The 14,315-nt window shown below is 46.3% G+C and overlaps 1 protein-coding gene across 1 annotated transcript in view; it reads left to right on the top strand.

Moving 5' to 3' along the window:
* The window catches only part of XYLT1 (xylosyltransferase 1), a 309,211-nt gene that overhangs the window by 265,360 nt on the left and 29,536 nt on the right, over positions 1–14,315 (top strand). The window contains exons 6-7 of the mRNA XM_070412915.1: positions 610–690; positions 13,311–13,527. Coding sequence (XP_070269016.1) covers positions 610–690; positions 13,311–13,527 — 298 coding nt within the window. The remainder of the gene's footprint in view (positions 1–609; positions 691–13,310; positions 13,528–14,315) is intronic.

The following is a 14,315-nucleotide window of genomic DNA, read 5'->3' as shown; positions in this document are numbered from 1 at the left end:
CTGCTACATGCCAGTGATGAGCAAGTGCAACTAGTTCTGTCTTGCTGGAACTTAAAATCCAAATGTCAGGAAGTTCAACATCTTCAGATGTTGGTAAGAGGGTGAAGTCAATAAAGTGATGTGATAAGGCAGAGAGGGGGGCGCGGGTGCTACGTTCGGTGGGGTAGCTATGAAACACCTCTCCAATGAGATGACATTTGAAAGGGGACCTGGATAACCACAGGCGGCTAGTAAAGGGACAATACAGGACAGGATTTGCCATGCACAGCAAGTGCAAAGGCCCTGGGGTTGCTACGTATTTGCATTGAGCTACGCAGTGATGACTTACTATTTGTCAAGCCCAGGGCTGGGCACCGAAGATTCCAAAGTAAGATAGTATGCTTATCCTCAAGGAGCTCGCAGTACAGGGAGCATCCAGGAGACACGCAGACAGTGCGTTTTAGTGTGGTGTGGTGAGGCCAGGGATGCCGACTCATGAAGGAATACAGCCTTTTCAGCCGGTGGGTGTGAAAGGAGGAGGGATGCTGTTTTCCATGCAAAGAATGGAGCCAAGACTCCAGACCCCGTTGTCTCTGGAGGATTCTGACTTTCCTCTTTGTTTGTTTACAGGACAAATGACCAACTGGTGGCATTTCTCTCCCGATACCGAGATATGAATTTCTTGAAGTCACACGGCCGGGACAATGCAAGGTAGCATATCTTCCCCTGTCTTTGTACAAAAATGGAAATGAAAATCTGAGTGATCATTTTGGGGCTTCCTTCTACGCGGTTTGGTGCAGCCAGAAGGAAGTTGAGGGTGGGAGGGAGGCGGCCACGGTGGGATCTGAAGTGGTCCCTCTGATGTCAGTGAAGGACAGAGATCATAATCAGTGGTTCTCCTCAGGTCATTGCCCTTTACACCTTTCGACAAGCACTTTTGTGCGTCCAGTGTCCCATTGTGGCAACTTCGAGGCGAACAGGGCAGCCTTGTTAATTCCCACTTTATTGGTGGGAAGACGGAGGTCCGTCGCTTGTGATGTCCCCAACCATTTGGTCAGCCAGTCGTTCAGCAAATATCTGCCTAATGCCACGCGTGTGCCAGGCAGCCTTCTAGCAGTGAACAAGACCAAATCCTTGCTCTTAGGGAATTTACTCTCTAGTGGAAAAGAGTCTCATGCCAGCAAGGAGTTGGACTCCAGTATCCTGACTCCAGCCCTGTGCCCTCACCATTGCTTCATTTGCTGCCCGAGACTTTGGCAGGAATTTGAGGCACCCAAAGCCCAACTGGACCCATTGCGCCTCCCTCGTTGAAATGAACAGTGCCAAATAGCATCACTACCATCCAGCTTTGAACTGGGTCCAAATCCCCAAGGCCAGAGATCAGCCTGAAGGGATACAGTCTTGAGCGCCCCCTGTAGGAGGGATCGCGTGATCAGCAACACCATCCAGAGGTAAAACACCATTAAAATCCAGCCCAGGAGCACTCTAGCATCTTAGAGCCTTTTTCTAGAGTTGACCTCCGGACACAGCCTGGCAGCTCAGAGGGTGATGTTAGCTCGTTAACCTGTTTTGTTTGGCCCTCGTGTTGGTTTGGTTTTGTTGTGTTTACTTCAGGTGTTCCATTTGAAGATTAATAGCCCCATTTAAAAATAGCAGTATTTCCCTTGAAAATCCAGATTTCCAGTTCATCTTAAAAGATAAGAAGGTTTTCCAAGTCTCGGACGTTCTCACCTGTCCCCCTTCCCGACCTGGCCCCGTTGGCGTTTCAGTTTGCGATCTCTGCTCTCCGTGTTCTCGCCACTGCTGGTGCCGGTGTGGCTGTGGCTGGCCCTGTGACTCAGTTCACCCAGTTGTCCACAGCGGGGATGGACAAAAGAAGCAGCGGGCTCCGTTTCCTGAGCTTTGGAGTAGTCACCCCAGAGTCCTTGTGGTGTATCGATTTCCTGCAGTTTAACTTTGATTTCATCCAGCTGTCTATTTATAGATTGTTCCTGTCCTACTGACAACCTGCATTCTTTACTTGCCCTGGCTGGGGCGCTCAGTTGGAGCATCATCCTGTACACCAAAAGGGTAGCGGGTTCGATTCCCATTTAGGGCACATACCTAGGTTTTAGGTTTGGTCCCCAGTCGGAGTGTGTATGGGAAGCAACTAATCTCTCTCTCTCTCTCTCTCTCTCTCTCTCTCTCTCTCTCTCTCTCTCTTCTCTTGCCTTTCTCTCTCTAAAAATCAATAAACATATCCTCAGGTGAGGATTATAAAAAGAGCCCCAGATTTGAGGCCACTCTGTAAAGCAGCACAGATGAGTATAGCATGTCCGGTAACTAAGGTGGGGGAGGCCTGGCAGAGGAAGAATTATAGCCTCTGTGTGTTGTGTCCCTGCTAAGTGTCCATTGCTCTGCTGGACCCTTTTCATGCAGGATCCAATTGCATTCTTACAATCACTCAGTGCAAAAACAAGAATCAGTAGCCCCATTTGTCAGGAAAAAAAAGGGATTTTCCCCTGGTCACACAGCTGGAAAGTGCTGGAATTTGAACCCAGGTCTCTAGCCCCAAAGCCCCTGGGAATGAGGTAGAGCTGAACAAGATTCCTTGGAGGTGGTTAGCTATCAAAACTAGGCCACATTTTCATGTCCCCACCTTCGGTAGAGATTGAAGACCCTTTTTCCCCTCTAGGTAACCTTGTCATACATTTTTGGGCAAATAAAGTCACACATTGAGAATGGAGCTTATTGTAAATTGATAGACATGTCTGAATTACATCTACCCTACTATTCGTGTTTCAGCCTAGTCAGTATTCTCTGATTACTGTTTCCAGCCACTATCCTAGGAACTGGGTATCAGACAGAGGTTAACATCATGGGCTTTGAGATTACATCTCTAGGGTTAGAGTCTGCTCTACCGTGTCCTAGCTGTGTTACATTCGACAGGTGGCTTGACTTCTCTGAACCTTTTTCTTTACCTGTACAATGTAAATATTAATAGACATACACTCATGGGACTGTTGGGAAGATTAAATGAGATGCTGCATAAAAACATTTGACATAGTGTAAATGCCCTATGATGATGGTGGTGGTGATGATGATGATGGCAGTGCCATGAAAAGTATTGGACTAAAATGTTGCTGTTGGGAGAAAGAAACAGATGGTGTATGGGCCAGAGTCATGCCTCTGGGTGTGTGAGTATATCCTGTCTAACTGATGTGCATCAACAGTTGATAGGTGGTTCCCAAATAGCATGGGACAGGACAAAGTCTGAGGCTAAAGAGATGCTGCTTGCACCTCCTTCTAAAACCCTAAAATCCAAGGACAGAATAGCTCACACATTCCAACACCCCCCTATGAGGCCTCAGCTTGGATTCTCTCACTTGATGAATCAAGTCAGTAATTTCGTGTTAATTTAATAGTAACATGAACCAACATGTCATCGCCTGCCACTCTCTCCTTCGTTAGCTGTGGTCTCACCTACGACACGAACAAGCTCAGCCAATGCCCGTCTCCCGCATCCTCTGTCCCACGTGTGCAGAGCTCAGCTCCGGTCCCTGTGCTGGTCCTGTGTCAGGAAGGACGCTGTGGGTGGGAAATGACAGACACCCAGCTCCAAGTGGCTTAAGGAGGAAAGGAAGTCCTTGTACAATGCAACTAAAGCATCAGTGTCTGACTTCAGAGATGGCTACTCAAGCGGTCCAACTGCTATCGCCAAGCCCTGGCTCTTAGTGCTTTTAGTTTTTTTGGTAGTTTAATTCTTTTTTATTATTTCTGGAGAGGGTTAAAGCAAAATAAACGCATCCCATCAAATCACCAAGTAGTTCACTGGCAGGAGCCTATTTTTTATGTTAGGATATAGCATCATCTTAGTTCCAGGTGTACAGCATAATGACTTGATATGTGTATATATTGCAAACTGTCTTGTTAACATTCATCACTACATGTGGTTACAGATGTTTTTCTTGCCATGAGAACTTTTAAGATCTACTCTCTTAGCGACTTTCAAATACACACTGCAGTATTATTGACTGTAGTCACCACGCTGTACATGACAGCCCAGGTCTTATTTGTTTTATAACTGGGTGTTTGTACCTTATGACCCCCCCTCCCCCCGCCACACACACACACACACACACACACCTTTTCCCATTAACTTAACTTTCATTAGTTCTATTGTCCTTTGCGTTGGTTTTAATGTTGCAGCTCCAACTGGTGACCCTTCCCAGCTTATTAGCGTCATTTCACAGATAAGGAAACTGAGACTCAGAGAGATGAAGGGAGTTGCTTAAGCTCACACAGCGAGGCCAGGGCTCAGACGCAGGGGACTGTGTCCCAGAGCTGGGCATCCCTGCATGGGGACGCCTCTCTGCTCTGGTCCTGCTTGCCTCCAACATGCTGGCTGGCTTTGAGGCAGCCACTCGGCCTCTCTTTGGAAAACAAAGGGGATGAACAAGATGGTCCCCAAAGTCCCTTCCCATTCCGATGCTTCTGGACCAGTTCTTGCAAAAGACATTGTGACAGAGCAGAGAGCTTAAAAGACAAAGAGATGGGGAAGGACAAAAGCAAACAGTGAGACAAACAAAACAGGCCACATGGTGCCTCTGTTTTTAACTCCACGTGGTTCCTAATAGCGGTGTTGACCTTCTGTCCCCATAGCCAGCCCTTAGCAGCCAATTTGGACTTCCAGCTCCCACTGCGAAGAGACGGCATGAAGGCAAAGTAGTATTTTAATAGCTGCCAAATTGGTCCTGACTGTTCCTGTAATTAAATGAAGGGGAGTGTTGTGTTCCCTGTTCCTCCTTGCTTTCCTCCAAAAATAAAGCAACTGGATATATTGAAAGACACATAGCACAATTACCGTTTTCCCAGATAGCTTGGGCAGGACTAGCAGAAGCAGGTGCCCCAAAGTCTGCTTGCAGCCTGAGTAAGTGGGTCTTTGCAGACACCCCCAGGAGCTCCTGGCTTTGGCTTAGGGATCATCAGGGAAGTTTCCCACATCTTGGCAACCTGATCAAGTCCCAGTGTGTGGGGACGAGTCCCTTACAGGGAGATGGAGAGGAAAAAGCAGTTCCCTCTGCCAGAAGAGCATTTCCTTGGGGACTTTTCCTGTCTTGGTTGATCTAAGTTCTCTGCCTAAGTCAAGGTCACGAAGGCCCAGTACTCAGTTCTGGGGTACAGTGTGATGTAGTTTTAAGAGAGTGAGCACTGGGCTACAGCCAGCTCTACCAGGTGACAGCTGTGGAACTCCAACAAATGACCTTGACTCCCCATGCCTTCGTTTCCTCGTCTTTATAAAGTTTGGACAGTGATGTCGGAATTGAGGAGGGCCGAGTTTCCTCAGTGACCATGGGAAGGCCCTGGGCTTTCAAGTATGTTATCTCCCTCCAGCCTCACTCTGCAGGGGTTACCCCATTGTAGAGGTGAGTACAACTGAGGTGTGGAGAGCTGCTTGACCCTGCTCAAGGCCCCACAGCTAGTGAATGGCACAGCTGGGATTAGAAGCGGTTCAGCCTCACTTTTAAAGCCTGAGTTCTTTTGTCACCCTAGGATCTGAGAGACCCCTGTTTAAGTTTTTGGGGTGCACAGATGAAAGAGCAATATTCTGATGACTTTAGGCAGAATCATTTTTTAAATGATTCGGGGAGGGAAATCAGGTCCTTCCCCTACTTTCCAGAGTCAGCCTATCCCAGAGCGTGTTCAGGCTCCACCAGTGATGTGTGGCGTTATTCTGAGTAGTTCCTATATGGGCATACTGGTAAAGTTGGGTATTGATCCAATATGCATCAATGAAAATGTGTATAGTTTGCCAGTCTAGCCCATGACTCCATGGGTATCCTGCTTAGAATAAGGCTAAGTTCAAAAAAAAGTTGAAGCTACTTAATGTCATTTTCGATAAAAATATTAAGGGACTTCTCCTTTGGTTACTACATTAAGCACATAGCAGGGCAGTTAAGAACCCAGGCTCTGCCCTGACCGGTGTGGCTCAGTGGATAGAGTGTCGGCCTGCGGACTGAAGGGCCCCAGGTTCGATTCCAGTCAAGGGCATGTACCTTGGTTGTGGGCACATCCCCAGTAGGGGGTGTGCAGGAGGCAGCTGGTCGATGTTTCTCTCTCATCGATGTTTCTAACTCTCTATCCCTCTCCCTTCCTTTCTGTAAAAACTCAATAAAATATTTTTTAAAAAAAAAGAACCCTGGCTCTGGGACCAGACTCTGCAGGACTTACGTGCTAACTGCTCACTAGGTAAGTTACATCAGCCACCTGTGTGTCAGTTGTCTCCTCTGTTAAATGGAAATGATGACAAAGCCAACAACATAGAGTTATTGCAAGAATTAAATGAATGAGCCTGGCCAGCGTAGCTCAGTGGTTGAGCGTTGACCTATGAAACAGGAGGTCACAGTTTGATTCCCTGTCAGGGCATGTGCCCTAGTTGCAGGCTCAATCCCCAGTGGGGTGTGTGCAGGAGGCAGCTTATCAGGGATTCTCTTTCATCATTGATATTTCTATCTCTCTCCCCCTCTCCCTTACTCACTGAAATATATATTTTTTTAAAAAAAATTGAATGAATATAAGCTATTGGAACATATAGTTTGCCTATTAAGTTGATGGTGGTGGTAGTGATGATGGTGATGGTAATGGAGAAAAATCTTGAAGATGGTATACAAGTTATTAACATTTTAGAAACACTTCCTGCACTTCCTAGAGAAACAACTAGCGTTTCAAATGTAAGAAGGCTAGACTGGAAAGAAGCTAGGACAGGTCCCAGCCCCCAGGATTGGCAGCGCCTTCCCTCTGACACTGAACTAATCTTCAGACCCAAACCTCCCTTGATGTGTAAACAGGCAACTATTTAGCCAAAAGTTGGCAAATCCTTCGAGAGCCGGGCCAGGAACCTCCTCCAAGCAAACCTACTTTCAGGAGGCCTTTGGTGCCAAGTTGCTCATCAGCAGAAGAGCTCTCTCCCAGCTGTCTTGTGGCACCATGATTGATGTGGGAAGGTAATCAGTATCTCGTCTCCAGTGGGGAAAGCACATTGCCTTTCGCTTTGGCTTTTCTTAAACCCAACCAGCGAGTTTATTGCTGTTTGCATGTGCATTTTATTTCATTCCATTATGGCAACCGTGTCAAAATACTGCTTAGCATCGCGCAGGCACCCACACCACTGTGCACACATACCTGCCCCTAGCCTCCGCTTGGGTTTTGAGGTCAACTTTGGAGCTTTTCTTTTTTCCAAACAATGCATGTCGAGTAGGACAAAAGGCCAGAAGGAAAATATTTCACAGCATCATCTCTGAGAGGCAGAGTATAGTTTTTATTTTTTTTGTTTCTTTTTATGTTCCAAGCTTCTACGAAACATATGCGTTACTTCTACAGTCAGAATAAAAGGCAGCAAACATTGTTTTTAAAAATGTGTGAAATGTGGAAAACCAATCAGCGTTCAATGAACCTTTAGACTCTTGGGGGTGCAAGTTGCTTTGGGCCCTGAGTGTGGTGAAGAGCATGGGCCACAGAGCTGGGAGACTGTAGGTTCCAGAATTTGGGCTTCTCTGTTTTCCTTCCATCCTTGACTGTCAAACTTGTCAGCTTTCTTAGCACAAGGCGCATAATAATAGGAACACATAGACAAGGTATGGTGTGCCAGGAACTATCTGAAATGCCTTACAGATATTAATTCTTTCAGTTCCCACAACAACCCCATGATGTAAGTCATTATCATGCCCATTTTCCAGATGGGGACACTGAGGCTAGATAGATTAAACGATGCATAGCTCCTAAGTGCAAAACAGACTGGAGCCCTGGCAGTCTGCCTTCAGTCTGCACTCCTGGCCACTGCGCTACACTGATCCCCCAAGTATGTTCCTTGTAGCGTTTCCTACCTTGTCCAGGCCGCATGTACATACGGATGATACGTTCCTTCCACCAGTCGGGTCAGAGTCTGCCTGTCCTGTGGCTGGTCCACTCCTCAGTGAGGTAGGGAAGCTGAGCATTTCCCTGTAGCTCTGACTCCAGCTACCTTAGCCTCTTTCCACTCATGGGGGTTCTTGCACATGTTATTTCTTATAAAGCTTATACAACTCTTCCCCACAACACTTCAGACACCCGAGTCCTTCTTATGCTTCTCACCCAGCTTAAATGTGACCTCCTCAGTGAAGCTTCCCCAACCGTCATCACTACCTAAGCCCCCGTCTCTTTATTTTCTGTCATCACACTCCGAGTTTCTCTGTAGAGCACTTACCACAAACTTCTAATTACATATTAATGTGTTTTGTAGCTTCCCGTTTCTACTTGTTTATTGATTAGAGCGGTATTATAACCTTGTGGCTAAGAGTGTGGAATCCAGAGCCTGACTGCTAAGGTTTGAATCCCACCCTTGCCACTAACCAGCTGGGTGGCCTTGGAAAAAGTACTTACTCGCTCTGTGTCTTGATTCCTTCATTTGTAAAATGAACCCTCATTTGTAAAAAGATGGATCGTGGTGAATACTAAATGAGAGAATACATGTTAAGTGTGAGGAGCAGGGCCTAGAAAATAGCACATGCTCAATGAATGGTAGATGGTATTATTTCATTCTTTTATCTCTATCTCTACAAGAGAGAGAAGGGCATGGGTGATGTCCATCTTATTTATGAGCAGATTCTCAGCACGTAGACCTGGCGTATTGAAGGGGCTCTCTGGAGCTGCCGAATGAGGGAATGCCCCAAGCCCCCTTCATCTGCCAGGCAGCTGAGGTCAGGAAGGGTCACAACCCACCCTAGGCCTGAGACAAATGGCCAGCAAGGCCCCTATGGAGCTGCCAAACTAGGAACCCAGTGAGCCGAACCCTCACTGACTCATGGCATGGAAAGATGGGAGGGTTTTGTATTCATGGTGCTCGGACAGAATTAGGATACCCATGAGACTTGCCACCTCTGCCACCACAACCATGGGCATTGCCTAACATAATAGCAGGAGATGGGGTTCATTGTGTGGGGGCTTTGGGCTTCTGTCCTTGGTGCTGAAATATCCCGCTTTTTCCTTTTATACAGGGTTTCTCCTTAGTTTCGCGGGTGCCCTACATGTAACTATACCAAGTCGCAGGAGAGATAGAATTTTAAATTTTCTAGCTTGATAAAGGAAAAATGTTAAGCATCTTGGTGAACATTTATGGAGCACTATGTGGTGAGCACTTTGCTAAGCCCTCTCATTTAAACCTTCACACCAACTCTGTAAGGGCAGCTGTTCTCATGATCACCATCTTCCACATGAGAAACTGAGCCGTCTCATGTTCAGGTCGCCCAAGGTTAGTGCAGATGCAGGACTTGAATCAGATATTCTGGCTCCAGTGCCTGGAGCTTGGCCCCCGCATTATCATGTGGCTGTCATGAGGGAGCCCATTCACATGGCTGGCTGACTTCAGACACTGTGGCTTTCATGCTTTGTCCCATGGCTTTATTTTTTAACTAAAATGCTTAGGTTGTACTTATGCTAAAGGAGTAATCTGGGTTCAGTGACAGATCACTGGGCAGGAAAAGCAGAGGAGGGGAGATTTTTTTCCCTAGGCTGTGTGACTTTGGATGACTTTGGCTCATCCATCCCTCTGGGTCTCAGTGTGTCTGTGTCTGTGTGTTTAATCTGTAGAATTAGTTATATTAGCTGATTGCTAAGATCCCTTCGTGCTCAAACACGCTGTAAAATCCGAGGGGCAGAGTTCCTCCTTTGAGAACTCATTACAGGACAAGACAGTTCTGGAATAATTTCATACTCAATGACAATGCTGAGATTGCATCAAGGGAATTAACTGAGTTGAGGGGCTTCTTCATTGCCTGCCTTTTCAGAGATCATTCCCAAAGGCTACCGATGCTTTCTTAACTGAATTCTTCTCCTAGGGGCGAGAATCAGGGCCCCTCCTCACCTCCCATCTGATTTCCTTGATGCTCAGCTGAGTAGACTGGGTACCTGTGACATCCCAGTAAAACCCTATTTAGCTATGACTGTAGTTTTCTGTAGTTCCACCTATTGACCCAGTTGCCCCAGGTAACCAAGCCAGTGGGAAATGAAATTGTAGGGAGGAGAGCGTCATTAGTCACCTGCAGTGTCTTGGGCCCGTTGCTGCAAATCAATCTGCCTTCCTTAAGAACCATCCTTACTGGTGAGCCTGCATCTAGAAAAAGGCACATCCAGGAGTTTACTGACTTACCTTGATTTCCAACCTTGACCTTTCCAAGCTATGGTTAATGCACAGGGCAGGAAACACAGCAAGTCACGTCCTAAGCAGCTGATTCCTTTCACCTGCTAGATACCCAGACCCTGGGTCTCTGACACCTTCTCTGCCACCTTCTCCCAGCCCAGACCCAGGTTCCAGTAGCGCCTCTCAACCCAGGAACTTTTTCTGAAACCTTGGGGGGGAACAGTTGTCTCTATTTTTACTCATAATTAACCTAAGCATGTGTTTGCAGCTTATCAGTTTGGGAATGCAGTAAATACAGCAACCAATCTCCCAACCCCATGAATATTTCATTTTGGAGATTACTGCATAAATATTGTATTTGGGTATTATGGTCTGGGACATCACATTAAAATTGCAAGGCGATGCTATTATCCCATATAATGGAACATAAAATTAAAACGCTGGTCCATGGAAAGAAAAATTTTGCAAGTCCTCGCACCTGGATACCTTTTATTTCTCTCTCTGGGTTAGTCTTGGTTACCATGTAAGTTTTTGATATAAATTATATAAAATTTAAAGTGTTATGCATGGTTAAATGCACCAACTGTATATTATTATATAAGTTAGCATCAACCAGAGTCGAGATAGGATTTTATTTTCCTAAACTCAGGGCTCCTTTTAATGAACTGGTTAAATCCAAGTTTTGTGTGATATGGCGAGTATAATGAAAAACCTCCACCAGGTCACATCCCCCAAAGAGAACCCTAATCCTTCATCCATGTGAGGCCAAACTTTGATTTGGCACGTGGAAAGATGTGTTAGAGAAAGAACAAGACCAGAGATGTTGGATACCTTGGTCTTCTGGTTGGTTGCTGTCCTTCATGTGTCTCTCTGTGTCCTCAGAAAGCTGGCAACTTCCCCTGGGCTCCCATGTAATGTGGCCTCCCTCCCACTTCTTTCTGTGTTACCTCCACTGTCAGACAACCTCTATACTCATGGTGATAAGAGGCTGCCAGCCAGCTCTAGGCTTGCATTCTCTCAGCTAAGAATCCCATAGAAGGCTCTTCCATCCTGGTAAATTCAGCAAAAACTCCAGGACCCAATCTCAAAACCAGCTTGAATCTCTCACCCATTCCTGAACCAATATGGCAGCCAAGCAGATGGAACTGACCAGCCTGGGTTATGTTCAGCCCCTGGTGTTAGGGTTAGGTGCAAACCAAAGTTGAAGATTAGGGACTGTCCAAAGTACAGTGGAGATGTGGTTCCCAGAAAACTGAGGAACCGATGCTGGATAGACAGAAACAAGGAATGAAGCACCAGTATGTGCTACACTGTGAGTGAACCTTGAAAACATTATGGTAAGTGGAAGAAGCCAAACAAGAAGACCAACAGCCCTGGCTGGTGTGGCTCAGCTGGTTGAGCATCCTCCCATGCACCTAAAGGTCACCGGTTTGATTCCCGGTCAGGGCACATGCCCAAGTTGTGGGTTTGGTCCCTGGTCGGAGTGCGTGTGGGAGGCAACCAATTGATGTTTCTCTCTCTCCCTTTCCCTTCCTCTCGCTCTAAGATCAATAAAAGCGTATTTATTTAAAAAGACCAACACATTATAGGATTCCTTCTATATGACATATCCAAAATGGGTAATTCGTAGAGACAGAAAACAGTTTGGTGGTTGCCAAGGGCTAAGGGGTACGGGGCATGGGGTCTGCTTATGGTCATAGGGTCTCCTTTGGAGTGATGGAATATTGTGAAACTAGATAGATGTGATGGTTGCACAACATTGTGAGTGGACTCCATGCCACTGAACTGTACACTTTAAAGCGGGTGACTATGTTGTAGAGCTGGAGGAGCACAGGAACCCTGAGTGGGGAGGCCTCTGGACTAAGGTCCCAACTGGGTAACTAGCCCCTGAGGAGCAGGGATCATCCTTACTCCTCCTTGCCTTGCACAGGGCCAGCACCGTGCCTGGCACATAGTAAGTGGTGCAGTTAATGCTCACCGTAAATGCACAAGAGTTTGGGCCAGAGGCTGGGTTCTTGCTCTGTCCAGTGTCCCCACACACCTGTATTACCAGCTCTTCGACCATTGCTTTCTGCATTTACAAAACAGGAAGTGCCAGAGCTGCCAGCCTGCCTTGCAAAATCCCAAATATTTATGTTTTATACTTTCAAGCAGTTGTTCATCTGAGGTTCATAGATGGAGTTCTGAGGGCCCATGACGTTGAATGGGAGGAAAACGTTGTTTATTTTCACTGAAATCTACCTAAACATAGAGACCAAACCACAGTAGTGTGAGCAGTATCTGTTAAGAGTCACATATTTTCATATCACATAGTAGCTGTTGAGTCTACGTCTAAGTGTCATTTACCTTCACCACTTCCTCACATTTACAATAGTTATTAGACCTGCCACAAGGTCTTGTGTGTCGATAATTACACCACATGTAATTATCATAAATTCGATGTTTTAAGAAATACTTTGTAATCCTGTATTTAATGTGTAAATCAAAAAGCACCAGGATTACTATATCATAAATTTTCTGTTTTTTAAATACTTTGTAATTCTGTGTGTTATGATTTAAGAACATTATTCTAGGACAGTGATGGCAAACCTTTTGAGCTCGGCATGTCAGCATTTTGAAAAACCCTAACTTAACTCTGGTGCTGTGTCACAAATAGAAATTTTTTGATATTTGCAACCATAGTAAAACAAAGATTTATATTTTTGATATTTATTTTATATATTTAAATGCCATTTAACAAAGAAAAATCAACAAAAAAATGAGTTCGCGTGTCACCTCTGACACGCGTGTCATAGGTTCACCATCACTGTTCTAGGATGAGTGTCCACAGGCTGTGTTCCCTAAGTTACCAAGGCATCCATGGCATGAAAAGATGATTTCAAAGTTCTCTAAAGAGGAAGTAGATGTGCTGGATGATCATTGCTATCTAATTGTGCTCCGCAAGTGCTCTAAACTCTCTGAGTTTCAGTGTCCTCATCTGTAAAATGGGTGTAATAATAGTACCCGCCTCAGAGGGGTAGAGTGACCTGTCTCTCCGTGAAAGCCAAGGGACAGCCCTGGCTCAGTGCCTGGCACACAGTCAGTGCTCCATAAATGCTTTGATCGCTGGGATTGTGCCATCTCATTTGGACTCTGGGTGGAGGCACCTTTGGGCTAATCACTACTTTGTGTCTTTCAGGTTCATCCGGAAACAGGGCCTGGACCGGCTCTTCCTGGAGTGTGACGCCCACATGTGGCGCCTGGGGGACCGGCGGATCCCAGAGGGCATTGCCGTGGATGGCGGCTCCGATTGGTTCCTGCTGAACCGCAAGTTTGTGGAGTATGTGACGTTCTCCACAGACGATCTGGTGACTAAAATGAAGCAATTCTACTCCTACACCCTGCTTCCTGCCGAGGTGAGTGTCCCAGAAAAAATCCCCCAGAATGGCCGGGGCTGGCTCTAGCTCTAGCATTTAGAGCAAAGCGGATGCTGAATTTTTGCTGATTTTTTGGTAAAGCAATGCTGAATCCAATACAGAGCCCTCCAAACAACCAGATGAGGATGGAGAGTGGCATTGACTGCCAGGGACCTAGTTGCAATGGCAGGGACCCTGGTCCCCTCCAGTCTATGGACACAGCACAGTGCTGCCACCAGCAGTCGACAGTGTCTTCGTGCAAAGTGGAAAAGGCATCCTTTTCTTAAGACACTTGGCTTGCATGGGTCCTAAAATAATCACATACTAATTTTATATAGAATAAGGCACTTTCTGCCATTTCCTAGAAAACTTATTTAAAAAATGACAAGCCTCTGAGTGTTGACCTGCTATGTTGATAGCAGCCCCTCACTCCAGAGTGGAGCAGTGTGGAATCCGCACATCTGTGCAGGCCGGCCCTTTCAGGACACACCCACATCAGCTCTGCAGTCACCAATCCTGTAACGGCTTTCTCAACCAAGATTCCCTCTTCTGATTTTGAATATTGTTCTTTCAATTCCTGACAGACAGATACTAGTGTTGACCTGATCGGTCAGACAAGAAATCGCAGTGGTCCCAAAGACAGCAGCGGGGCCTGTGCCAGGTGCACCGACAGCCCTCATGGCCACGTGCCTGGGACTCAGCACTTCCCATGGCTTTCGGAAGTATTTAAAAAGCTCTGGGGAGTCCGTCACCACTTTTCAGACCCCAGGGTGGGAAGCTGACTTAGT

The sequence above is a fragment of the Myotis yumanensis genome, unplaced genomic scaffold (genome assembly GCF_028538775.1).
Source record: "Myotis yumanensis isolate MYYU_CA2020_CCGP unplaced genomic scaffold, mMyoYum1.0.hap1 SCAF_4, whole genome shotgun sequence".
Classification (NCBI taxonomy): domain Eukaryota; kingdom Metazoa; phylum Chordata; class Mammalia; order Chiroptera; family Vespertilionidae; genus Myotis; species Myotis yumanensis.
Note: the sequence above shows the minus strand (reverse complement) of the source record. Positions and strands in the feature narration are given on the sequence as shown.